The 27,743-nt window shown below is 36.6% G+C and overlaps 1 protein-coding gene across 1 annotated transcript in view; it reads left to right on the top strand.

Moving 5' to 3' along the window:
- The window catches only part of USH2A (usherin), a 369,679-nt gene that overhangs the window by 278,196 nt on the left and 63,740 nt on the right, over positions 1 to 27,743 (top strand). The window contains exons 48-57 of the mRNA XM_058835000.1: positions 1,658 to 1,826; positions 4,802 to 5,023; positions 10,234 to 10,457; positions 12,777 to 12,987; positions 13,807 to 14,004; positions 14,589 to 14,743; positions 16,563 to 16,761; positions 22,756 to 22,863; positions 23,408 to 23,591; positions 24,326 to 24,483. Coding sequence (XP_058690983.1) covers positions 1,658 to 1,826; positions 4,802 to 5,023; positions 10,234 to 10,457; positions 12,777 to 12,987; positions 13,807 to 14,004; positions 14,589 to 14,743; positions 16,563 to 16,761; positions 22,756 to 22,863; positions 23,408 to 23,591; positions 24,326 to 24,483 — 1,828 coding nt within the window. The remainder of the gene's footprint in view (positions 1 to 1,657; positions 1,827 to 4,801; positions 5,024 to 10,233; positions 10,458 to 12,776; positions 12,988 to 13,806; positions 14,005 to 14,588; positions 14,744 to 16,562; positions 16,762 to 22,755; positions 22,864 to 23,407; positions 23,592 to 24,325; positions 24,484 to 27,743) is intronic.

Genomic DNA, 27,743 nt, shown 5'->3' with positions numbered 1-27,743 from the left:
CAAGTAAACTTTGAGGTTTCTTTGGAGCCAATTGTAAACGAAGGAAAACTCATCCTGGAGTGCATGCCAGTCATTGCAAAATATCCAAAAGCTAGGAAGCAGAGAAGAGTTCTAAAGCAGAGTTTTATTTGACATCTTAGCTAATGATCTGGAAGAAAGAACAGTAGGTTAATTAAATTCATAGATTGGGTTATATTACCAGTGACAAAGTGGACAGCAAAATAATATAACAGGGCCTGCAGAGATCCAAAATTCCTGAAAATTAAAAAATTCGGCTGCATTTAAATTTGGCAATTCAAAGCATATGAAGTTATAAAATAAAAATAAAAATGAGGAAATGGCAAACTCCTCTGTCGTACCTCATGTTAATTGTGGGTTCGTGTAATGTTTATGTGTTGTAAATTGTAACTTCATAACCTTACAATACTCTCAAGAGTCATGGAATAATGGCCATTCAAAAGTGAACAAAACAGAACATCTTCGTTCTGAAGTCAGAGAGTTTATGACATCAGAAAAAACAACATTTTTGTATGTACATGTTTTTATTAACATTATAATTATAATACAAAATAGATGCCCTGAGCCTATTTATATACATTTTATTTTTTTTTTTTCCTCAGGTTAATAGTTAAAGTACCTAGATAAACAAAAGATCCTTCAGAGGAACACTTTCTTTCTTTGTAGCTAAACTAACCTGATTTAGAACATGGTAAAAGTCAGTAGTGGAAGAGGTCCATTTCAAAAGAAAACAAAGGAGGAACTCTGCTCTAATATCTCTGCTCTCCTGCCAACTCCATCTCATGTCTAGCTGGAGCAAGGTGATATAAGTTGCACCAACTGTAGGTCCCAAGTTTACCATATTTGTGGTTATTCTACTGACTGTGCTGTATGATTTTCTGGGTATTCAGAGTGCCACTCCCTTGACACAGGAGTAGGTGTACAAATAATTATTTGATTTTTCAAGCATATAATTTTCTTGACAGCACCTAGAAAGAAGTCCAGTTAAAAGGCCTTTTAAAATTAATTTCCGTATAAATTTTGTTTTGAAAAAAATAAATCCTTATATAAATATTATTCTCTTGAGATCCAATTGTTTGAAGATATGTGATCATAAGTAAGTGATCGTGTGCTGTAAGAAGAAAATTCCACTTACTTTTATGTGAATGAAAACCCAAGAGCTCATATTGGAAAATACTGTTTTTCAATTGAAAGGGTTTCATTATAAATTAAAATAAATAAATAAATAAATAAATAAATAGGGAAATTAAAAAAAAAGGGTCAGGTGATGGTAGACTAAATCCACGTATTGTGATCTACTCCAAATTGAGAGACTCAAACAGCCTGGAAGGCATATGAAGATGATTCATATTAATGGACTATTTTATTAAGGTGCAGTATGGTTGAAGGCCACAGAATAGCAGCATTCTGTCAGATACACAGTAGTTTATTGAAGTCTGATAATGCTGGAGGGGACAGAATCTTAGCCAAGTTACATTTTATTTGACTGGAGTCATATTAGTGTCTGCACTAGGATACATGTTTTTGTACATGTTGTTTTGCCAGACAACACATTATGTTCTGTTTAACAGATATTGCCTTACTGATTTTCTCTCTCTCTCTTTTTTTTTTTTTTTTTTTCTTTTTTTCCTACTTCTAGGTATGTTGTAATGGGATTCTGCACGACAATAAACCTGGCTTCCAATGCTGTGAGGACAAGTACATTCCATTTATTCTTAATTCACCAGGGGTTTGCTGTGGTGGGCAGATACATGCTATGCAACCGAAACATCAGTGCTGTGGTGGTTATTACACCAGAGTTTTAGTAGGTAAGACACCACTCCTTTCCACTGCTTGAATGAAACAAAACAGCAAAGTTGATGTATTTGTTAAACCAAGTAGAATAAAAACAATAAATGTGAGATTTGTCAAGACATCTAGATGTCTTCAGGACATGTGTTCAGTGCAAAGAAAATTGCACTCTCTTTGCCTTCTAAACATGATATACTCTGTTTATACAAGAAAAGCTTAATTGATGAAACCTGATGATTGGGTCATTTCCCAGAGAACTAATTTATGCCAAACTATACTTAATTGCAGTAAGTGCTGCATAATGGGGAGGGCAGTTCTGCTTAATAGGAACACCATCAGGCAATTTAGTAGTGAAGTTTAGTTCCCTGTTTGACTTGACCCCACATGATTTTCTGTAGCCATTTCTGTTGTGGAACAATTGTTAGCATTTTGTGTTGATATTCTGGATTACATCACTTCTACTTGTTTCTACACTGTCTAGTCTTTGTTTCTACTAATGTTACAGATCAAAGTGTACCTCCCATGTGCATTAACTTTGATGGTAATTTATCCTTTTCGTATTCTCTGAGAGGTTTGGGAAGTTTGCCAAAACTATGCTTCTGTGTTACTGTCCAGACTTTGGTTTTCCAGTTTGTTGGTGGGTCATTGTTGACAGGGAAAGGGAGGAAAAGGGGGAGGAGAGATCCCTTTCATGGGGCCAGTGTTCAGAGCGTATAACTCTTGGTAGGCAATTGTCAGGTCAGGAGCTGAAATGCTTCCATTACTCACGAGCTGGCACACATTCCATAGGCTCAGAAATGGTTGACATTTTGCCAACACATTCAGCACATCCCAAGTTCTGATCATTTGAAAAGTAATTCATATATCACAATATTAGAATGCCTTCCATGATGTCATCAGAAAAATGCTATCACGTGGAAGAACCAGAGAAGTGTATTTTGCTGACCTCATTAATCTCAGTGTACTGAAATGGAGAGATTATACTGTGACCTCTGTCCCCATCCAATGGTCTGCGTTAACTAGCTTAATGTTGTTTACATCAAGAAAGAAAAGCACAGTGGAACAAAATGTCTTATGTCTGAAAGTAGTTCTTGTTCAGTCAGCAGTTCACAAGCATGAAACAGTGAATGTTTGAACATGATTTTAAACAAATTTTTTTCTAAGTGTACTTGCTGCATTATTTTTCTATGCTCCAAAGGGCAGCAACATGAACACTGTTGGTCACTTTTTTCTTTTTTATTTTTATAAATATGCTAATAACCTAAAGCTAAATGTTAATGTGGGTCATTCTTTGATAAGGATAACAATTAACTGGTAAGACTGCATAGTAGTTTTCAGAGAGAGAACATTTTCAAGCCTAGCTTGGAATGGATCCCATTTTGAGAGGTTAATGAGAAGGTTACTGATCCTTTGTGTCTTATGTCTAATAGTTCTTTAAAAAAAAAAAGTTTTATTTCCAATAGATGTAAGCTACATTCTGTGTTTTAATACTTTCTGTGTGTAGCGACTAAATTAGCTTCCAAGGAATGCAGGAAAATATGATGAAATACCTAGAAGGAATATATTCATTATACTGTAAAAATTTGTTCTTATCTTTTGTTGTTGTTGTTGTTGTTGTTTATTATTGACTTTATTTGATAAAGTTATTTATACAGGAAACTCTCTAAGCATACATATTTCCCAGATGTTGCTTGGCCAGTTCAATAGCTCAGGATGTGCTGAAGCATACTGGGCTGGAGGCATGAAGATTACAAATTAGGAAGGCAGAATCTCAGTTGCTGAAACAATAGTGCACAAAGTGCAAACATCCATCCCAGAACTAAGATGAGAGGCAGAACAAATAATGCTACTATCACCCATGCACCTCTTTGGCAAGGAATGTGGGGAGAAAGGAATACGCTGATCTCCGTCATCTGTTACAATCTCAGCATGTGTTAATTTCTGACAAAAGATGCATTGAGTTTGGAGCTCGCTGTCTCTAATTCCCAACCTTTTATAAGCAAGTAACTTGAGATATTGCTTTAAATTGCTTTAAATGAGAAAGATGAGTTTTAAAAATCAAAATACATTTCTTTGATTAACATTCAGGAGCCAAAATACTTTAACCAACTCTTCTACCCATCTTCAATAGCAAAACACTCCTCCTTTCAAATGACATTTGAGCCATAGAATACATTGCAACACAGAAAAATAATATAAAAAATATTAGAACATTGGATCAGCTCAAGTGCAGACACAAATAAATGATAATTATTACCATTTATCAATATTTTTGCATCCTTTATAGAGGTATGTACTTTGCTCATAGCCCACGGCTTATTCCTGTCCACCCCACCCCACCATTATAGTGTCAGTCTCATTGGCAGTCTTATCCTAAGATCTTTTCCTGCAAAAGTTGATGATGTTGCTTAAGTAACAACCAAGTCCCCCAATTGTGATGGTGGTATTTAATTTTTAAGGTGAGTTTAATGTTTAAATTCTCTGTGAGATGAAGTCCTGAGTAACACTCAAACATGAAAAATGCTTTAAACATCATGAATTAATTTATCAAAACAAGTTTGGAATGATTTTGAAGGAGACAAAAAAATTTTTTGCCAAGAATAAGTAGCCTGATGGTTCTGTTAAACACAGCAAGAATGGGCTCTGTTTACTGTGTAGCTGCAATTGCAAAAGGTTTTTAGTTGTGTGATTGTCATATGCATAGACATTATTTTCATTGCTCTTTTCAGCTTAGTCTCTGTCATGCTTGTGTTTTGATATCTTACGGAGACTTGACCTGAATTAATGAATGCACATTTCTTTAATAATTATTACAAATTAATATAGTACTTTTGTATCATTCTAAGGCACACACCAATTCTGTGCTTTCACATGGAAAGTTCTGTACATGAAGCTGTGTGAATCCAGACTTGTTGCTATGTGATAAAAGCCTCTCAAGAATTTCAAGAGCTATAAATGGATAAAATCTTTAATTGTATACTTGTATTGATAGGAGAAGTATGCTGCCCTAATGAAGAGGAAAACAGAGTTTCAGTTGGAATTGGTGATTCCTGCTGCCAGGGAATGCCTTACTCCACATCGGGCAATCAAATCTGCTGTGGTGGATCCCTGCATGACAGTTTCAATCAGCAGTGCTGTGGTGGAAGGGTCATAAGCATGGATTCTGTCTGTTGTGGTGATGAAAAGGAAGGGACTGCATACAGACCTCTCACAGGTAAGGATAAGTCCTCAAGGAAAAAAGGTCTTAATCTTTCTAAATCTCTTGTGATACCAGCTGTTCAGAAGTGACACACTCATGTTTAGAGTGTGCTTGCCAGTTTGTTAAAATGTTGTTGCACTTTAGTCGTCTGTTTTGCTATATTACAAAATGCTGAGCTTTTAGTAACCTTCTTTGCCTTTGTGCAAAAGCTGCAGGGGCTGAAGAAACCAGGCAGTTCAAAAGGAGTGAATGATTTTTCCTTATGCAAATCAGGAAGCAGGACTGGTCCCCTCAGTGAGGTTAGATTGACCACCTTGTGCTGCCATGCATCCCAGTGCAGGGATTTTCCATTTGCTCAGGAAATGTGGGGTTAGTCACCTGGAAGCTGAAGATTGCAATGGTGTCTGCTTGGTGGTCTGTGTCACTCCCTTGTGTTCATCCCTCACATGAAGCTAAACCTGCTGTAGTTTAAAATTAACAAAAATTAATACCCAGCACTACTCACTGGCTCATCTGGTGTATCCCATTCATTTCTTGGAAGCGATAGGAAATTACTCCATCATTCTGAGGCACAATCTGAACCCTACTTCCTTGTAAAACACTCTGTGACTATCTGAGGACATAGATTGGAGGTATTATTACAAAACCTATTTAGATATTTTCATGTGTCTTTTCTTTCCACAGTTATTAGACAAATTATATCTCATTAGCCTTAGGCTTTCTCAGCCTGACAAAAAAACTTCAGAAATTATTGTGGTGTGAAAAGGGAGCCTGGTTTCAAAACACAGAAATAAAGATTTAGTACCCAGCTATGCTTGGTGTACAAAGCTGAGTGATAGCGTGTGCCAGTTTGAACCTCTAGTTGTACAACTAAGAATGTTAATATATAACTAAGAATCTGGATCTGAAGGCTGAACTCCTCCTTTCCCCCAAAATAAGGTAATTTTTTGTATCCCCTGGATCTTTCAGTGGCTCTGGTATACCTAACTTGTTGGTGCTGACTGTCAGGATGAACTAATCAGATGAGTATTGCCATGGTTTCTGTGGTTTCCATTCTATCATTCCCTTCCACTGGTGACTTGTGATGTGAAGTGTGAGAAGCACTGCTTGCATGTTTTGAGCTCCCTCTCATCTGTGATCCCTAATTGTGCTTGATCTACAGCATCCGTGCTCTCAATACCAGCTTTGAGCAAGGCTCTCTTGCATAGCCACACATTGTGCGGCTGCCACAAGACGGGGCTGGCTCATAAAGCATCTCTTTATGTACTTTATTACTTAAACTCTTTTATTTGCCTGCAGGAGCCCTTTAACAAAATCACATTGAATTGACTTTCTCACACCAAATCAAATCTCTCTGGTCCCAGTTCAGTTGTCTTTGTCAATATGTATTTTATAAATGGAGTGAATTAACAGATGCTGTTGGAACAGAACTGCTGGGGTAGCGTTTATGTTTTTACTGCTCTCTCTGGGCAGATGAGTTGTGTAGGAGTGTAATACAGGTATCTTGGGATGAAAGTTATGTTCTTCATTTCAGTATATATGTATTCTTAACAGGTTTTTTTTTCCCCTTAAATATATATATTTAAAAAACCTTTATGTCCCTCTTTTAAAAATGTGTTTAGCCCATAGCGCTCAATCATTTATACTATTTTTCTCAAGAATGGGTCAGGATGACATTTTTTTGGCTATTAAAAAAGAAAACAGTGGCTTTTTTCATCGCTCATGGGTTTTCTGTGAGGACTTTATGCTGTGAGCCAGCACACAACTGAACACAAATACAGGTTTGAAAGATGAATTAGCACCACAGTTGAAAAGAGATCATATTCTTTTGCATTAAGCATAGAATAGATTGTGGTTTCTTATCATATCATATAGATCATGCTCAATTGGTTTTTGCTTAATTTCTTGGAGTAATTCAGCCTTGCTAAATACATCACGAAAATGCACAAGCCAGGCACAAAAATCTACCTGCTTCTTATCCTAATTATTGTAATTATTCTAATGGAAAAAATGCTCTTACATAAAAACATAATTTACTTATCATTGGCAAATGGATAAGTAGAATTTTGCAAGAATATGGTAATTGGGAGGCTGATCTCATTGTCTGGGAGGAGAAGAGGTAACGCGGTGGTTTTATGCAAAAGCCGAATTGCTTCTGAAGCACTGTTTTGCACTTGGCAATGAATGCCATAGCTAAAAATCTGGTGACTATTTAAAGCTTTTGTTTGAGGGCTTTAAGTCCCTCCAGAAAAAGCATACGAGAAAAACTTGATCACTTAAAGTGCAAGCCTTGTACACAGTCTCATTGTTGCGTGACCAGTTCAAAATCATCTTTTTGATGAATCTAGATCCAGGTTTGCAGTGAATGTTGGTTTAAGAGCTTGAATCATAGAACTTTTTCATTTAGCATTGCATACCTTTTTCAGAGAATCTGCCCTGCAAAAAGAGATTTGCATCCGTCCCACATTACTTTTTTTTTTTTTTTCCTTTATTTATTAATTTCTCTTTTCTTAGGTTTCCTTTTTCACCCCTCTTTGGCCTTATTTAGTAGGGTGACCATAGAGACATCTACTGGCAAAGGCTGGCAGTGGTGTACATGCACATCCTGAGCCCTTCTCCTGCACTGTGATTATCCAAAGTTCTCTATTTCTGGCTATAAAGGATAATGTCAGCTAAAACCACTCTTGGATTTTCTCTATCTCTGTCTTTTTTTAGTTTTTTTTTTTTTTCTCTTCTTTTAATGCCACTATACTGACATCCCAGACTCATGAAAGATGATGCTCTGTACTGTTGTGGCTCCTGATCTGTAATAGTTGCAATACCCACATGTAAGCCAAGGATTTTTGGAGTAGTTTGCAATGTACACTGGCTCTGCATTTTGTTGATCCTCTATTCTGGCTCCAAAGGCTAAGCCTTTTAATACTCATTTTTTCCCTTTTGAAAGCATTGGTTTTGCAGATTTAGTAAATTAGTAATTCATCACTCAGCTAGGTTTATAAATTTTTTCAGTTCCTGGGGATGAACATGAAATAATTGTTGACAGAAATCGGTGTTAGCAGGAAGTGTCTTTTCCAGCCCATGGATTTTCTTTTTGCTATAATGCATTATGTGCCTATGAAACATGAATATATAAAATATGACACACACATTCCAACTGAGTTACAAACAAATAGTTTACATTTTGATATTTTGTTGAATTCAGCAAGGGTTTATAGGAATTTCTGGATCCTTAAGCAATTGAATAAAGCAATTTTTAGAAGGCAGATCAATCCATCAATATTACATGGTCCTATTTTGTTTTTCTTGGAGCATATTTAAAATTGTACATTTGAGGTGTCAAGGTTCAGGAGTCAAGTGCTACATGTGATAAATTAAGGAAAGGTCAGAGGCTATGCAATGCAGTTTCAGAAGATTGTCTACCTCTGCCTTTGCAGCTCATTCATGCTGAAGTGATGCACTCTGGGAATTACTACCAAACTCTGCTCTGCAACATCTGCTCTCCCTAAGTGAGTTAGTGCACGTCAGACATCTTTATGTCAGAATATTGCAGTGATGGATGCAGTCTTCAGAAAATGCTGCATAAAAATCTGGTGTGCCGTTCTGGCCATTAAGTGAAATTACTATTTAAATTAATGGCGCTGTCACAGTTTATCTGTGCAAAGAATGAACGCTGATTAGGGTATTAAGTAATTAGCAATTTATCACACTGGAACAAGGTTGATAATAATTAAAGAAGTAATGGTTTACCAAAGAAACTAGAAAGGGAGTCACTTCTTGTTATGTGAGTGAAATCTTGGCTGAAAAATTTAATTCAGTTAAACAAAGATGAGGTTCACAGTGAAAGAGTACAGCTTTGTTTGTTTCAATAGAAAAACAGTTCATTATCAAAATTTTAGTTTGTCTGTCAGAAGTCCCTTGGGGCTGTCTGAGTTGCTTATTAGTATTGAATTGAGTTATTTTCTGCATTAATTCTCTCTGTAAAATTGGTAGAATCCTAGGACAATTTGGAAAAAGGGTGGGAACAAGAGGAAATATTTTACCTCTTGAAGAGCTGTTGATCAGCTTGCTCTGAATAGAACCAGATCTGAAATAAGGTGAAGTATGTGAGTAACATCACCATTTTTAGTCATTCCAGTGATTGGAATGAAATGTTCTGAATGCTTTAGCAGGATTGTACCTTTAAAGATTAATTTTCATTATGAATGACTTCTAAGAGAGATTTGCTGCAACAAATAGCAGAGAAAAAAGTGGCCACTCTTGCACGTGTTTTAAATGCCAACATATGACAGAAATCACATCAAGCACAAACTACTTGGTGTATATGTAGTATGATGTAACAGTATATCACAGCCCTGGTTTTTGTGTGATACCTTTCTGGTTCAATTAGTAATAATATTTATTTCATTTCCAGTTATAGAGGTGTTTGTAGTGTTTGGTTCTGAGTTAAAACTTTCCCCTTTCTTTAGATGGTGTTGGGTTTAACACTGGTATTTCATGTGAATATGTGGAAAATTGCAGTGCTTACAATGAGCTTTTATTTTAAAACTGAAATTATTAAAACCAGGAAAAAGACAGTGGAATTAATTTTGGAAGCTCATCAATTCCACTGTAGAAATGCAAATTATATTTAGATATCAACTTCTTGTAGAGTAATTCTCTGTATTAAATGACTGAAACTTCACTGTGGGTATTTTGCAAGTGACCCATTCCGTTCTAGGTACCTAATATGTACCCCCTACTTTAAAATATAAAATATGTGATAAATTCTGGAATGCTAAGATGCACTGTTGGAAGAAAAGGGGGCTATGAAGTAGACCTGAGTAGGAAGTACATAGAAAGCTTTCTCAGTTTTTACATTCTACAGAAAATTTTCGTCAACAATCCATCTCCAGCTTGCTGTGGCCAGTATGTTATTGTGGTATTCCGTAGCAAAGTTCTTAAAAAAGTTCATGAGTGGTGAATGCTGATTGTAGGGGACAGTGTTTATTTCTCTAATTCTTGATTGTTTTCCATAGGTCTGGAAGTCAGGATTCTTGCTTCAGTCACCTCACGTTTGAATTTAATCTCACTTTAGCTAAATCTGCATAATTCCAGCTGCTGGTGGGTTTATGCCAAGATATATTGCACTGTGAGCTTTCTCCTTTCATATCAATTCGTTTACTTAAATTTCGTAGTCAGATTTTTTTTTATTTTTTATTTTTTTGTTGTTCATTTGTTCATTTCAGGGATGTTCTGTTGTGGGCAGGAGTACGTGAATAAGTCAGATACCATATGCTGCTCAGGTTCCAGTGGTGAGTCCCTAGCACATGTTAGAAAGAATGACCAAGTGCCAGTAAAATGCTGTGAGACTGAACTTATTCCAAAGAGCGAAGAATGCTGTAATGGAGTTGGATATAATCCTTTGAAATATGTTTGCTCTGACAAGATTTCAGCTGGAATGATGATTAAGGTAATTGATAGAAAATCTCTTGGTAGCTCTGATTTGATGATGGAAAGAGAAATACACTGTTCATAACTATTTTTCTAAAATAGGAATATAAAAACTCTTGTGTGCATTATTCATTTTCACATTACATCCATATTAATACCGAATGAGTTCTCCATGATTGATGTTATTGCAATGAATTCTAAAGGAATTAATAATGATTAGCTGCCTCTGTGAAGTGTTGCCCAGCACTTCAGATTAGTACAGTGGCTAAAAGCTGGCATACTAACAGGACTGACATGAATAGCCAGTTTCCATTCAGTGACCACTGTTTCTGATGATGTTCATTAAGTGGAAATTAAAATTGGACTGGCCAGCTCTGAAGTATGAAAATGCTATAACATTTCAATTTGGGCAGGCAGTAGGACATGATCCCCCAACCCCCTAAAAAAAACCACAAACAAACTCAAAAATAACAATAAAGCAATTGACATTTTCTTGATTGACTTAATCCTGATCCTACAGAATACCCGTGGCCCTTTTGGCATAAATTTCAGCAGTACTAGGATAGGTCCTTTCATGCCTAATGAATTATATAGTTTATTTTCATTCTGTTTTAATGTCAGCGTAAACTGAACACCATAAAGACTAATCTGGTCCTTTCCAAGAGTGCCCTGTGACTGTAGGCATCAGCATGAGATAGTTTTGCCTTGCAACTCCAGGTTAAATTAAACAGAAATCTCCAAGAACTAGCATTCTGGTGTTATACATAAGCTGTAAAAATGTTCTCAATTGTCATTATTTATATATATTATTGTATTAGATTGTATAATAAGAAGAATATAAAGAATATGTATATTATTTTTGTAAGGTTGTAATTATATTTTTGATAAGAGAGAGAGAAAAAGTGAGGGGAAAAAAGAACATCAGATATTGTTCTACAATATCCTACAATACAGAAGTCAGAGAGATATTGTGGAACTTATCAAATGTAAAAGTAAAGTAAAACTGACCCCATCCTGCCATATGCAGGTGTTCCTATATTCCGTTGTTCATCTGCTAAGTTAATACAGAAATATTTCTTGCATCTTCACCTTTTCATGTCAAGATTTTAATGTAATTTCATTTTCAGACTGAATAATTTTCTCCCAGAGAAAATCCAGGCGTTGTGATGAGTCAGCTGCTGTTCCTCAATGCATTGTATTAGTAGCTCATGCAAGGCAAAAAATGGTTAACAAATTCTGGTAGATAACACACCAGATCCCTGCCCTAGGTATAAGCAGAGGAAGTGCTTTGTATTTCACTTACCCACAGTAGAAAAGAGATAGCAGTGCTGGCTCTGTGATATGTATAGATTTACTAACAGCAAAAAGGCTGATAGTCTGACACATTCTGCAGCTACTTTACATGGGAATCCAATCCATCTATATCCTGCATCCTATTTGGATATCTATCACAATGTAATTTTTGTGGAAGTGCCGAATTTGGGAAATTAAATTAGCTGAAGTTCCTAATCAGCTAAGAAGCTAATTTCAATAGGTGAATTAAGGAATCATTAGATATAATCTGTTTGGTTTTCCTTCTGAAGTTTGTGACCTAATGGGCAAAAATATTTGTTGTAAATATGGCAGTACATGTCTTTCTGCAGCAACCTATATTTTATGAGAATTACTGCTCTCTAGCTTATGGTTTGGCAAAAATATTATTTCATGAATTTTAATGGAAAGTTGTGGATGTTCAGTGTATATTTCTGGAAATTGTTTTTTATGGGTTAAATCTTATATATTTATGTTTGCAGAGGTCCTCTTATTGCAGCAAAGCTTCTGTTTAGGAGTGATGTGGCAGAAGACATGATTTATATAGCCCATGGATAGAGTTCTCAGCCTTAAAAGCTGCCAAGGACTTGCACAGAGCCCTCTTGTGTACTTGGCAAGCTGTGTGAGGGTCTGGGAATTTGCTACTGATTTGCCACAGGATATTGGTGCAGGAACAGAATGTTCAAATTGTTAGATAAAATCCTGTTCTCATTGATTCTAGACTCTTCTGTTTTCAACAAATCCAGCCATTTGTGCTTCCAGTAATTAAAATTTGTGATGTTTTCATCCAAGGACCCTAATAAAAAAAAAATCTGTTTCTTTTAGAAAGAATTAAAAAAGCGTTAATGATCAAAAACAGTAGACAGTCCAAAGGCTGAAAGGGTCTCCCATATGCTAGAAATATCAGTGTACTCAAGGTGGTGGTGTGGTTTTTATGTTGTATAAAGACAGAGAAATACTAATGGAAGCTTTTATATCGAAAGGAAAATCCAGGAAATATATTTAAATTTGCCTGTGTATTCCTTAGGTAAAAGAAGAATGCAAGGCTAATGTCCTTTGCCCTTTATCTAAGGAGGAAATGGCACATTGTGGAAAGTGTGACTTTGATCCTAAGGAGAATATCTGTGCGTGGATAATAGGTTCACAGAGTGCTGCTGAAACAGAGGTAGAAGCAGGTGTGTGTCCAGCAACAGAGGAGACTGTCTACACAGGAGGTCCAACACAGTATTCATTTACAGGTAAGGAAAGTGGCAGACCAGACTGGTGATTTGCTAATATAGTTAATTTGCTCTGGGGAAAAAGATGGTCTGAATGGTATCACATACCCTAATTAAATATGAGGAAATGTGAAGGGTATTCTAGAGTAAGCCCAGAGGAGGCCATGAAGATGCTCAGAGGGTGGGGCACCTCTCCTGTGCAGACAGGCTGAGACACCTGGGATTGTTCAGCCTGGAGAAGAGAAGGTTTCAGGGGGACCTCATAGCACCTTCCAGTACCTAAGGGACATCTTCTAGGGAGTTGGAAAAAGACGTTTTACAAAGGCAGGTAGTGATAGAACTAGTCATGGTGAATGACTTTGAACTAAAAGAGGGCAGGTTTAGATGATATATTAAGAGGAAATTCTTTGCTGTGAGGGTGGTGAGGCATTGGAACAGGTTGCCCAGAGAAGTTGTGGTTGCCCCATCTCTGGAATCGCTCAAGGCCAGGCTGGATGGGGTTTTGAGCAACCTGGGCTAGTGGAAGATGTCCACTAGAGGGGGTGGAACTAGATGGTCTTTAAAGTTGCTTCCAACCCAGGCCATTCTATGATTCTATGAATTGTAGTGAAGCAGAATTCTTTTAAGAAGTAATCTTTGAACTGGGGCAGAGACTTCACGGATATGCAATGAGCGAAATTCAGTGAGTACCTAATGTGTAAACCTGCTTTCAAAATGTTGATAGAAGTAATGACCCTGTCTAAAGAATGACATCCATTTCTATCTGTAGATGTAGGAAACAAAAAGTTACTTTGTATTTTATAAGATTGAGATGATCCATATGTAATTTTATTTTTCTAGATATGAACCTCGAACCTTTTGTCACATATGAGTACAGGGTGGCTGCTTGGAACAGCTATGGAAGAGGTTTCAGTGAAATTAGCAGAGCTGTCACCAAGCAAGATGTGCCACAGGGTGTAACCCCACCGAAATGGGCCAAAGTGGATAATCGGGAAGACATGATACTTCTGAACTGGGAGGAACCACTTCAACCAAATGGTATTGATACATTTTTTTAAAGTGTTTTTTCTATCATTCCAGTGACAGTATTCCAAAATCACAAAGCATATCTTAATTAGCCCCTGTCACTGAAATACACATATTCCTAAACTCTGCAGGAAGGTTTTGTTCTAGGTTGCTATAATTTTCATTGCAAGTAAAATTAAAAATAATTTTCATTGCAAGTATGTCTTTACAAAGCACCAAAATGTCTCTTTTGAGAACAGTTGTCATAATAAGTGTGCAAATATCATCAGAAAATGACAGTCATCTTAAGAAAATATTTGGGGATTTTGGAGGTAGGGCTGGTGGTGCTTATGTTTATTTCAGTAAATCTTGCTTATTATTTTCAAACTGTGAGGAAACTCAGAAGAGCTCTCACTAAAAACTGAGATCTACTCAGATGCTGATGGAGATGCTGAGGAAAGTAGCTGATAACTACTATTTAGCATTTAATCAGAATGATTATCTGCTACTGTGGTCACACAGATATTTCACTGAATGTTTTCTGTATGCAGTCAGTTATTATCCCATCACACGGGATCCCTCAGCTAACAAAAGTGAAAACTTTCTTTCTGCAATAGGTCTTATTATTCACTACATCATCCTCCGAAATGGAATTGAGCATTTTAGAGGAACGGAAATGAGCTTCACAGACACCAGTGGTGTCCAGCCATACCAAGAGTATTCCTACCAGCTGCGAGCCTGCACTGTTGCTGGTTGCACGGACAGCAGCAAGGTTAGTGAAGTGGACTTCATGGAAACTGGTGCCAGGATTTTATCAGCCAGTGTTATGACATGGAAATGCTTTTGGAAAGGTGCAGTTTGAAGATGTACTGATTATTGAGTAAGGGAAAAAAAACCCAATAATCTGATTCAGATTCAGCTACTGACACGAGAATATTTGGAACCCCAGGTTGATACATGCAAACGGAGGAAGAGAGCAGTGTCTCAGTCTTGGCAAAGCTGGAATTGCACTGCAGGAACTGATATTTGTTAAAGAGAAAGCTGTACACAGCAGAATAGAGTAAGGAATATTAAAATGCACTTTCTCTAAACCTGGAAATTAAATTTTTTCTTCTCACTAGGAGGTTTATAGGCTCTTCTTCCTTGCTATTTCTTAGATCATCTGCTTTAGTTATAGTCTATCAATTTGTTCAACAAACTTCTTACTCTTTGTTTCTGGAAAAGCTTCATTTCATTGTATTACTCTTCGCTGGCTTTCCATGTCTGCACCTGCTTTAGACTTTACTGCCCCTTTGTGTGCAACCTGCCTCAGCTTTAGTTTTAAGCAAACAGGATCTATTACCTCCCTTTCTCACAGTTTAATTTCCTCTTGTATCACTTTGAATCATAAATGCCTTTCCACAACATTATTATTTAACCAGCTCTAGTTTTTATTCTGCAAAGAACCTGCCTTATTCATCATTTGCAAAAACTATTTCTTAAGTGACCTCTTTTTCACAATATTATTCTTGCCTCCTTGAAAATTAATTTCTGGGACTACAAGGTAAGGTCTGTGGGGCAGAGGTGGGGAGTAATGACTATGTTTTGTAATTATAATATCTGTGGGATTTAATTTTCTTTTTAATTGCAGGTGTTTTAAAGTTTTCTTATTCATGCAAATCTCAGCCAGAAGTCTAAAATAAAAAAAAAACAAACACTTATGCAGAGGGATGAAGATAGGTGGATAGTCCTCTGCCTGCACACAGAGCTGTGGCCTGGAAACTGTGTAGGCACAGTTGCTGCAACCACTGACCTGATAATAAATCCTGCTTATTTCACTTGGCTGTAATTAAGGAATTTACTGTTGCAAACACTGGAGTCTGGAAGTGGGGACTGATTCCACCAAATGCACTAAGACAATATATTATAGAGGGCACATTTTATATTTACAGCATAATATAAATATTTTATGGTGGTAATAACAGAAAAAGAAAAGTGATTCTCAAAGAGAAAACGGTCTGACTTACTTATTGAACCAATGTAATTTGGAAATGCCTCTTCTGTAGCTGATGGTGGTGATGTGTCAGTAGAAAATTACCTTTTTCTTTTTTTTTTTTTTTTGTAGAAAGAACTTAACAAGTGCTAACTTATTCTATCTTTCAGAATCTTTAGATTCCTTACACAAGTATGGAGTTGCAGATAACTACAATAGAGTTCAGATTGCATGGGATATATGGAGGCTTAGCCCCATGTTTACTGGTGCTTAAAATATATGAAATCAGGCAGTTAAAATGCAGAGACACTGACAAACCATATGGAAGAGAGTTATCAAGAGTTTTCAAGCAATACAGTTTTTGTTGTTTCACCCTGTACCATACACTGTTGCTAAAACGTGGTGAACCTGTTGTGATAAATTGTAGACACAGACTTAAGTAATGTATTCAAGGTCAGATTTCATTGTGAAAAAGGAGGAAAAAAGTAACTACTTCTCCAGCCCCTTGGTAATGATATGCCAGCCCAAACAACATTTTAAAACAAAAGTGACATTCTCATTGATCATGGTATCTAGTGTACTATTACATTAAATTGCTGTTTAATTCATATGTCTTCAGGTAGTTGCAGTCACTGTCCAAGGAGTCCCTGAGAGTGTTCAGCCACCAGAAGTCAGTGCTCTGAACTCCACAGCGTTACATTTAAGCTGGGTCGCACCCAAGAAACCAAATGGGATCATCAGAGAATACCAGATCAGTCAAATGGGGAGAGGACTTATACACATTGATGCTGCAGGCAGAATGCAGCACACAGTGTCAGGTAAGGAGGCAGAGCTCTTTGACAGGCTAATGGTCTGTCCTTAAGATATAAGACAGTATTAATATATTAAAAATTCCACTTGTCAGTAACTTTGAAATCCCCAGTACTGTGCACAGTTTGGAACGCTTTATCATGACTTTACATATCTTAAATTTATTTTTTTCCAATCTCTTTCATTTCTAGCTGCTGTTTGTTAAAATATTAATAGATTTAATTTCACAATTTTAAAATAAATCTATCCAGCTCGATTGAAGATGCATGCTATGTAGTGTGCTGAAGGACTTAGATATTCTGCGTAGGCCAGCCATCCCTTCATGCAGATTCAACTGTCTCTTTTAACATCATTGATGTGCAGTAATGCAGTTGTGAATGTTGTAATGGTGGAGAAAGATCCAGTACTTTATGTCCTAGATAATAAAAAGTAAAGGAAGACAAAATAGGAAAACAAAATATAATTCTGTTTATAAGATTATATATTGCTTATAGCCATTTTCTAAATACTTGATGAAAGAAGTTTTATTCCAGGGATTTTTGGGGAAAGTTTGGCTCAGACCTCAAATGTATTATTTTCACATATTCAATTTTTAGTTATTTTTGAATGTTACACTGAGGCAAAATTCCACTTAGAAATGCTGCTGTTGAACACAGAGCAGGAACGTAAGCATAATGGGATATCTTTTTTTTCACTCTTTGACCTCAGGTTGCTCATTAAATTTTTATATCTCACAAATGCATTAATTTTTCCCTAGTTTTTTTGCCCCACAAGTAGGAAATTTCAAGATTCATATGTTATACCCACTATATATGACAGCCAGCCAAAGAGCAGGATTTGACTTAGGGCACAAAAATCCTCTAGAGCATAGATGGCACTCTCAAATACCCCTTAGAGCCTGAGTCCTGAATCAGGGTGGATTCCTTAGTGCTTTAAAAGAGTTTGTCTCTGCTGTAGTCACTCACAGAAGAGCGAGATTTGCTGTCCCTCTTTGACAATATCATGCTCAAGTGTGAAATTCATCAATGGTGTATTACTCCTATCTCCATATTCAGTGCTTCTGGACATGAGATATTAGCCAGAGTTGGTGGTACATGTTTTAGAATTGCTGTTGTAAGTTTACACTTCAAAGTGGGAACATTCCAACAAGGAGTGATTTATCAAACCCATTGAAAAATATTTCTCATGTTCCTCCAAGGCTGTTATATCTCCATTTTAATGCCAACAATACTTACCAGCTGGAACAGAGAAGAAATGAAATTAATTCCTGAGAAACAAGTATATTTTTTTCTTTTGTGTGTCTGTTCTTTTAAGCCACTGTCCAGGGCAGCCATGTTAAGCCAGGAATCAGTGATCATTTCTCCTGACAGTCATAATCAAATCTTTTGCTGTTTTCTGCAGGAGCTTCCTTGGTTAATAATGTGGAATTCATGAGAGTGATTTAGCAATGTGGGTAATTATTGCTCTCTAAATTAAAAGAATGCGATAAAAGAATCAAATTCACTTCATACATAATCTCAAATGTTTGAACTGTTTGTCTTACTCCCTGTGGATGTATGTTTCGATTTTCCCATTATCCTTGTTTTTTCTTTTTCTTTTTTTTTTTTTTTGTCTCCAAAACTGCCTGCTTTTCCCTGAGCAACAGTTGAACATTAATGAAGCTGTAGCATTAGTATTTGTGGAGACTTTGAATCTCGGGTCTCGCAAATAGGAGACATGAAGGCAAGCACCTTGCCACGGCACCATTGTCTTGCTGCTTATTTTTAATTACATCAAAGCTTTGGAAACATGATCCCACAAATGCTTTGTGGGAATAGCGGTGAATGTGCTCATCATGTGAAATCCATAAATTGCTTATAATCCTCTCAAGATGTTAAAAAAAGCATTAAGTAATTGAAGACAGGAAGTCCTCAGTTAATTATTTAGAGGTGTTATCAATGCTTTAAGCAAACTGAAGCATTTTCTGCTATCTCACTGAGTTGAATGCCACTGGGACCTAGGGGCAGCAGCCATCATCTTCTCATATTCTCTAATGCAAACAGCACATGGCAGCTTGTCAATAAAGGACCTTTTTATATCATTTATTACTGAACACTTCCAGTACCCTGTACAGAACAATTTGGATGACAGTTATGGCATTGTTTCACTTTGTGTTACTACTACTTTACAAATGGGCCTGCTAATGCTTTGCAGTGGGGCCAGGCAGAGGGTAAGAATAAGGAAAATAATTAGGAGATTTGTAAAAGAAAGCCAAGAGTGCCCTCTTCAGCAGCAGCAGCAGGTGGGTTTATAGAAAAGGTTCTTCTCAATTCCCCCCTTTTAATACACTAAAGCTAATATCCCAAGTAAGAGGCTTTATCAACAATTTGTAGGATCTATCATTTTTAGGCTAAACCCAAGGAAGATAATTAATATTTATTTTAGTAAAAGAAACAATAGTGTGAATACTTTATGACTGAATAGTTTGAAATTCTTTCATCTGAACATATTCTCCATTTCAGGCCAATGAAATCTGAAGAAATACCGAAGTATTATCACTGGTCAAGTCTATCTCCATATGCAGCACGAATAATTAACAATATTTATCTGAAGGAAACTTTTGAGGGCCAAGGGGTTGTGTGAGTCCGTGGTCAGCAATCTGACATCGTCCTGAGTAAAACTCCCCTGGTGGGGCTCAGGAGCGTTATCCTGGGAACTAATTACTGACCTTGCTGGAGCCATACCCACAAATGGAGACAAACAGTTTCAGGAAGAATTGATTCAGCTAATAGAACAATGCATTCTTAAAAAACCCCCACTGTTCCACAGCCTTTTGGCAAATGACAGATGCTACAACAATATAATAGACTGCTTAAGTTGACAAAAAAAACCAAACCGAAACAAAACAAAAAAATGAAAATTTCCCCACAATAATAAACCAAAAAAGAAGAGGAGGGGAGAAATGTCCTCTAATGAACTATCAAGTAGAGACATTGGAAAAGCAAAATGCTGCTTTTATTTCAAGATTATCATACTTGTTATTTTTATTATAAATCACATACATAGGTTTGCACAGTTTTCCAAAGCATGCATAAGACAAGGCATCTAATGCAAAGCTTTAATAATCTAGATAAAAATCTCCTGTGACTGCTCCATATATGGCTAGAATTTCAGGTATCAGAATTGCACCAATAAATTTACTGAAACCATGTGCTCTTTTTTTAATGCTCATTTTTCTCTTTAAAGTGTAGTTGTAAATGAGTATTGCTTTATTATGCATGTTTCCTTTAAAAGTGAACATGACTCCCTTTAGGGGAATTCAAGTAATTTGTTGCCACAGTAATCTTTTCTATCCTGAAATGTTAAATACTTGGCTTTCCTCCATGCCTTTGCCTCTCTCTAGTCTGCAACTGTCATTTTCTCCCTCCTTACTTTTATACACAATGTTCAGATGATTTTTCTTCTCTTCCAGTTCATGATTAGGTTACAGCAAGGGCTGTCCCTCTGAGTCATCTCTTTATTTTCTCTCCTTCACATCTTGTTCAATTTGTTAAGCAGCCTGCATGTGTTCCATTCAGTATTTTACCTTCCTACATACTTGCTGCTTCTTCTTTCACTCTATTTGTTTATAAGATATTTTAATTAAAATATCTTGGTACAGGGTGTAAGCAAGGATTTGTTTATAAACAGAGATCTTGCACAGGCTGTTTTGTTGCCACAGAATTGCATTGTTCTTGAAATAATTCCATTTAGACACAGGAGCTACATCAAAAGTACACTGTTAAGACCACAAAGCCACATGCTTAAAAATTGACCTGTATAATACCTACAAATTGACCTGTATAATCCTAATTCAGCCTCTTCCACAGAAACAATCTACATTACACAGCAGTACTGTCATTTGTTCATAGGGTTACTGCCTCATTCAGTTCACAATCTGTGCCTCTTCCAGGGAGGAATAAAATGAAGCTCCTGTATGGGGAACTGCTGCCTCAGCTTTGGCTGTGTTTAGTGGATTAATTCCTTCTGGGAGTCTCAGTGTAGATGGGCTTAATTCTGCTTCTGCACAGAGCTACATTCCCTTTTAAGGAGGCAGGAACATGGGGACGTGGAGCACAGTGAGGGACACAGCTGGGACAGTGCCAGCCCAGGGGGACCAAACGTGGATCACTGAGGGGCTGGTGGCATGGACTGCCAAGGGGAGTGGCCTGACATCCAGGGCTTTCATATTTGTTCAACCTGTGGTACTGAGGAAGGCACATCTCAGTCTTTCAGTTTGTCACAACCACATCTTCTTCATTTTCATGACATTGCATGAGACCTGAATATCCTGAGCTCTCAGAGCTGCAGGTGAAGGCACCAGTTGTGCTTGGGTATATAAAGTTTTGTGTAACACCAGGTAGTCAGACAGCCATGTGCCAGCCATCCCAAATGGCTTCCTAGCAGCTCTAAGAAGATTTTTGGTTCTCTCAGTCTCTTTGAGTTGGTATCTTGATTCTGAGAGAGAAATAATTCTCTTTTATTTTTTGAGTTTATATGTTTTTTAATGGTTTGGGGAGATTTTTTGTTTGATACTGTTTTAAGACATTTGGAATGCTCAGCAGGTTGGTGTTTAGTAAAGCATCTCTACACTCTAGGGGTGGACACTACAAGAAAAAGTCTCAAATTACAATTAGCCAGGACAGAGACCACATGTTGGAGACTGTTTTAGAAAGGACTGTGCCACAAAGCCTGTGAACAAAGGAGGATCAGTTTATATTATTCAATGTCCTGTCACTGGGATTTCCTAGTTTTTGAGTGTTTAGTTTTGCAATTTTAATATTTTCAAAGAGATTTTGTGTATAATTTGCTTCTTGTTGTACTTTTTGCATCCTTTACATTCAGGAACAAGAACCTTTATTTAATGTATTATGAGGTGTTAACAAGGTGGTCCTTGAAAACATGAGATTTTTCAGTGTTTATGCCTGGAGATTTCTTAAAGATCAGTTATGAGAAATATCCAAAAGAGTAGTTTAGCAAAGGTGCTGTGTTGTGGGCTGGAGGGTGCTGTGTGAGAAAGGCTGATCAGCAGCTCAAGCTGACTCTAAGGTGATCTCACAGTGGTCTGCATCTTTAACAATTTAACTACAAGAAGCTTTAATGGGTGCACAGAGTTGGCTATTCTAAAAGCTCAGTATCTTAGCCAAATTATGAGTGCAATTTTATGAGGATCCTTAAAAACAAATTCTTAAGCCACAGGCAATTTGATGTCAAATCTGAAGTCATCAACACACAGCACAAGGATATTTGAAAATTTCCAACAAAAAGGCAAAGCAATACATTCTCTTCTCATCTCATTCAAAGATGTCCAGCATAGAAGGTTTGAGCTGAGAAAAAAAAAATTAAAAAATTTCGAGTAACTAAATTGAATATCTTGTAATGAGGGCTTGGTTGTCAGTTCAGCTTCTAACTGCTTTGTAGTATTTATTGTAAAGTCGTGTATCAAATAGGGGAAAAAATAGAGGGATAATAAAAAAATAGAAATTGGAAAGGTGGCAGGACTATCCTTGGACTTATTTGTAATGTAGTAGAAGGTTTCATGTACAAGTGAATATTTTATTATCTTATTATTGCAAATGTATTTATAATAACTTTTTCAAAACATTACAGACTATTCAGCTTTTGAAGTCCAAAACTCTAAGCAATTGCACTTTCAGGTGTTTTTCTGCACTGCAAGTGTCATCTAAGTTTTTTGGTTTAAAGCTGATTCAGATATATGAAGGATATCCATAGATTCATTGCAGCATAGGCAGACATTCGGTCTGAATTGTTTTGGTGGGTCTTTCAAATCAGTAGAGAATTTATGTCTAAATTAGTGAGAAATCACCATTTCTGTATTGTTCAGGTGGAATGTAAGAATACTTCATACTTTATGCTTGCCAAAAATGCTAAAAGTTAAAGTCCAGTAACTTTCTGTGCAGAGATACAATTCTTGGAATGATTGATGTCAACATCTCAGCCTAACCTCTGTTTGCTCTTTCTAGGTCTGCAGCCGTACACTAATTACAGCTTTGTGCTTGTTGCATGTACATCTGCTGGGTGTGCTTCCAGCCAACCACTTTCAGGTCAAACTTTACAAGCTGCTCCTCAGGGTAAGGGAGAAAGTCATTCTTACAGAACTGCAAAGAGATGGTCATGTGGGCTTGTATTTTCTGACGGGTTAACAAGGTGCCCAACACCACTGTCATCCATCAAGCTATCATGTAGAAATTTACACAAGAGAATCTGTCTCTCATGGAGTTTTTGTATCTTGCGGCATTCTCTTTACTGCCTGGCACTGCATATCTACTTTCTTTTTGTGAAAATTTTCCCAAATTCATCTCTAAGTTCATTAACTTCATTAATGAAGTTAGAATTAGAAGATGAATAATTTTTAAAGCACAAATTAATATGCAGAGACTACTGGGCATATAAAGACTGCAGTCTTTGGCCTTGTTCTCCGTCTAATTGGTTGCATTTGTTATAGGATAAATACAGAAAGTGTGTTAAATTCTGTCATTCTCCCTGGCAACGTTTTTGTTTTCATTACATAAACCAGTTTTCATTACTGAAAACAGTATCATGAGTATGGGAAAAGTAAAAACACCTTTGAGTTTCTGACATAAAATTAAGCTAGTGTCATTTTGATTTTAATAGGGGTATGGCCAAAACCTCATCATATCATAGTCAGCTCAACAGAAGTGGAAATGTACTGGAGTGAGCCAAAGGAACCCAATGGACTCATTACTCAATATCAATTATTCCGTGATGGAGAGCAGATTTTCCTGGGTGGCAGTACAGACCTGAATTTCACAGATGTTAACTTGCAGCCTAACAGTAGGTAAGGCATATTAAAGAGCTCTGGTAACAGGTGAAAGGCCTTGAAAATCATAGCTACTTGTGTTAGTGAAATGTACAAAATATAAATTATTGTGAACAAAAGAAAATTCTCTTACAATATTACTTTGTTACTAAAAACTGGTAGAGAACTTTTAGGAGTCTTTCAAATGTTAGAAAGACCTTAATCAAAGGACTTCTGGTTTTTGTTTTGTTTCTGAGAGTAGGTTATTCTGACTCAAATAAAAAAATATTTTTTTCTTTTTTCTTGGATTGTTTGTTGGTAGCTCACTGGTAGGTATTTTTCCATCATGGAATATACTGTGAAAAATTTCAGGTTTTATATGACAAACAGCACTGCACATGGTATCTAATGTTCCTGTGCATATTGAACATATAGGCTCAAAAGTGACTGCTGATATTTTTATAGAAGTTATTCTGAAATTAGTTTTGACACTTTTTGAGTCAATAGCTCTCTTGCTTATGTAAGCTAATTAGAATTTTAATATTGGTATTTAGTATTAGCATTTTAGTTCTGGTATCTAAGGTTCTATGATAATTATTATTCTAAGTTACTTTTCTCACATTAAGAACACTTAAATGTGAAAATCTTTGCTAATGCAGTATTTGTAATACTCATTGTAGTCACTTTAAATTGGTGCAAATGGAAATGTTCTGTAACTGATATGCCTAAAGCTTCTAACTGCAGTGTCTACTGATCTTTTTGTGTTTGTGCAGATATGTTTACCAGCTGGAAGCCAGCACTTGGGGCGGCAGCAACACTAGTGATAAATATGTTATACAAACACCAGTAGGAACACCAGAGAAAATTCATGTCCCATATAATGTCACAGTAATTGATGCATATTCTATATTTCTAGCTTGGGATGTGCCAGGTAAAAATGTATTTATATGTAGTACTTTGTAGCAAAATGAAAGGATTGAAAAATTAGTATATCCAGGTAGGCAGCTGAATCATTCTGATATTTTTATTCTTCATATTTGGTTTTAGTGTTTGTGATTTAAATAACCAGTATCTAAAGCTGTTCTGTCCTAGAGATATATTATTTTAATAATATTGACCTAGATACTTGACATGGGTATTGTGAGGTCTAGCTGAGCAAAACCCTGCATGTTTTGGTGTTGTGAACTATTACTGAGGGCAAATATTAATGAAAAAAACCAAAAAATTATAAGTGTTCTGTTCATACTAACCTGAGTTATCATCAGAGAAACTTGACAGCCTTTTAGGTTGTGTGACAGAGAGCCTGTGCTAGCTTTGACCTGACTGAGTAAATTTTACTTGCCTGAGCACCTTAAGTGCAATGTGGATATGTTACCTTGCAGTATGGTGGATCAGCAAAGGCCCAGAAGTACTTTCCCTCTAGTTACTCTTCTCCTGAACATGATCAGGTGGCCTACACCTGCTATAAGGCTGGGCTAACAAGTAATAATTTAATTATAGTATCTTTTTAGAAGAGAAACTATGTGATGTTTCATCAATATAGATCATAGCTTTAGTGATTGGTGCACTTTACTGATGTTATAAAAATTATATGCTGTATTTATTGTGGGACAATGAGAGCCTTGTAATGAACAATCTTTTGTCTAGTGTAGTTCATCTCCAACAAGATGTTTTCTAGTTTATAGATAGTGGGTTTTTTCAGCTAAAATTATGTCAGTTCTGTTAAAGACTTCAGATGTTTGCATATTGCAATAACAGCCATACGCGTTTTATCAATGAATTCATTGGAGTTTTTAATATCTCCTCTTTCTAATTATTTAAGATGTTCTATCCTTGTTTAGCAAGGGTCAATTGGCATTAAAAATAAAGTCACCTAGAAAAAGTATTTTGCCTTCAAGACTGGGATTGCAAGTATTTGTGGCAGTGCTTAGCAGTGCTCACCCTACCCATTTAAGCAATGATTAATAAATCTATAATACCCTGAGCTGTCAATCTTTTAGTTTTCAGGAGCACAAAATCCATTATAGAAATGCTATAATATATGAAAAAGATTAAAATCTTAAATTAAACTTTTCCCCCTACTGCCTGAAAGGATTTAGAACCCTGCAGAAGGCAGGTGAATTCAAATGGCATATAATCTACAGTTGGTTTTATTGGAAAGTGACTCATGCTATATTATAGTTTAGATAATAAATATAATTTAAGGTACAAAGTATTCAGCAACATTATAAATAGATTTAAAACATAAGAATGTATTGGAATAGCATAGGCTGTGAAGAGTGGGGTGTTTCCCAGAAAAGCTTGTCCTTGTTCTAGACCTTTTCCAGCTGCTTAAATTCCTGTTACTCACAGTAGGTTACAAGCCTGCAAGGAGAACCAGGCTGTGGGTAGTACATTTGGTTATGTTGCAATTAAGATTATGCAGACAAAGGTCTGTGTGTTCCTGAAACCACACAATCAGAGGGATGAGGAGGAGGCTGGACATTATGGATCTGCAGAAGATGCAGGGTTGATGTGTCAACACATCTGTAGAAATCATTCTCCTCAGATGGGAAAGAAACATGTCCTTCTTTCCAGATACTGGGACACACCTTTAACACTTATCTCACTTCTATGGATATTTGATAACTTAGACCCTTCCTCTTTGCCTTTTTGTTGTGGGGCTAATTATTTAGGTTTTTAAATACAAAGAAGGGATTTTCATACTGTGCTTCTGTTGGGTATTGTCCTGGTTTCAGCTAGAACAGAGTTAATTTTCTTCCTAGTTAAGAAAAAGACAGGAATGAAGATTTTGCTGTTCCTTTTATTATAGCACTTCAGGGCCACTAGCTGATCTTGTAAGAATGGGGAGTAATAGCTAAGAAATGTTACTGAATGTTACCGAAAGCTACAATGCTACTAACGCTGCTAAAACCTGTGGGCAGAAACACAGTTCTATGCAGAAGCTAGGAAACTAATAATTGACTCTTCATAATCCTGCTTTGTGCTCAGTCTGAAGTCCTTTGCGCTTCTAGAGTTGTTTTTTTTTTTTTCCTTAAGATTGGAGAGGATGCAGGTGGAGGTTTATTCTGGAGGTTCTGATCTTCTGGAATAGCATAGATCCCATTAACATGTCCTATCATACAGGTGTCTGGGACCACATACATCCCCAGCTTGGTAGGATTAGCCTAAAGTGTCTACTGCTTCTTATCCTTATTTATGTCCATGTACATAGAGTAATTATTTTAATTTTTTCTGATCTATTGCCTTTCTGTGCATAAATCCTTGTCTCAAAATAGGCTATATTGAGGCAACATAGGTTTTCCTTATAAACTTAGAGTGCACCTTTACTTATAAGGATTGCCAGGTTTGGCAGTCACTCTTGAACAAAACTTTCTTTTCACTGGTAGACTCGATGTCATCACATAGACTGAAAAAAGTGCTTTTAATTAACAAAGTTGTGATGAGAAGGTACTTGTTCATAGTATCTTCCTGTCTGTGGATATCAGGGCTGCTTTGGCATTCTGTCTTATCTGCTGTAATAAATTTGGATCAAATAATCACCCTCAGGATTAATTATGGACACATCATATTATGCAGACTTTCCTTTTGGATGGTTTAATTATAATGTTTCAGCATCTGTAATATATCTAAATCTTGTGACTTTATAGTTATGTAGTATTTCAAAACTCCTGACTTAGCTAAAGAGCAAGGTGGCCCAGTAGTGGTTAAAGTGATGGATTCAGAAGAAAATACTTGACACATCTCACTCACTGTGTAAAATAGGGCTTTATTTTCTGAAATAGATATTCCATTATCTTGTGTGGCATTGCCTCAGTGCACAGACCTCAGAGGTAGGGTAAATTTCACTGATATGCTACAGAAGGATATGTTACAATTATTATGGAACATTATTGCCATGGATAGAGGCGGAAGAGCCGAATGGAAAAAAACTCCACCACATAATTTCCCCAAGGTGTACCCATAAATGTTATTGATAGGCAGGCAGGTAGCCATCCTGCATTCCAGCTCATTGACAGCCCCACTGGTCCTCACTGGGGACATGATCCTTCGGGGTGTCTACAGTTGCTGCTGGTGGTAACTTAAAAGCTGAACATGCTCAAAATAGGATCCTGTCATCTGCTCCTAGGATACCTGCTTCATATGTTAATGGTCATCTGGATTCAAATATTTTCTTCTTCATCATGTTGT

This window comes from Poecile atricapillus, chromosome 3, assembly GCF_030490865.1.
Source record: "Poecile atricapillus isolate bPoeAtr1 chromosome 3, bPoeAtr1.hap1, whole genome shotgun sequence".
In the NCBI taxonomy this organism is placed as follows: domain Eukaryota; kingdom Metazoa; phylum Chordata; class Aves; order Passeriformes; family Paridae; genus Poecile; species Poecile atricapillus.
This window is presented reverse-complemented; position numbering and strand designations above follow the sequence as displayed.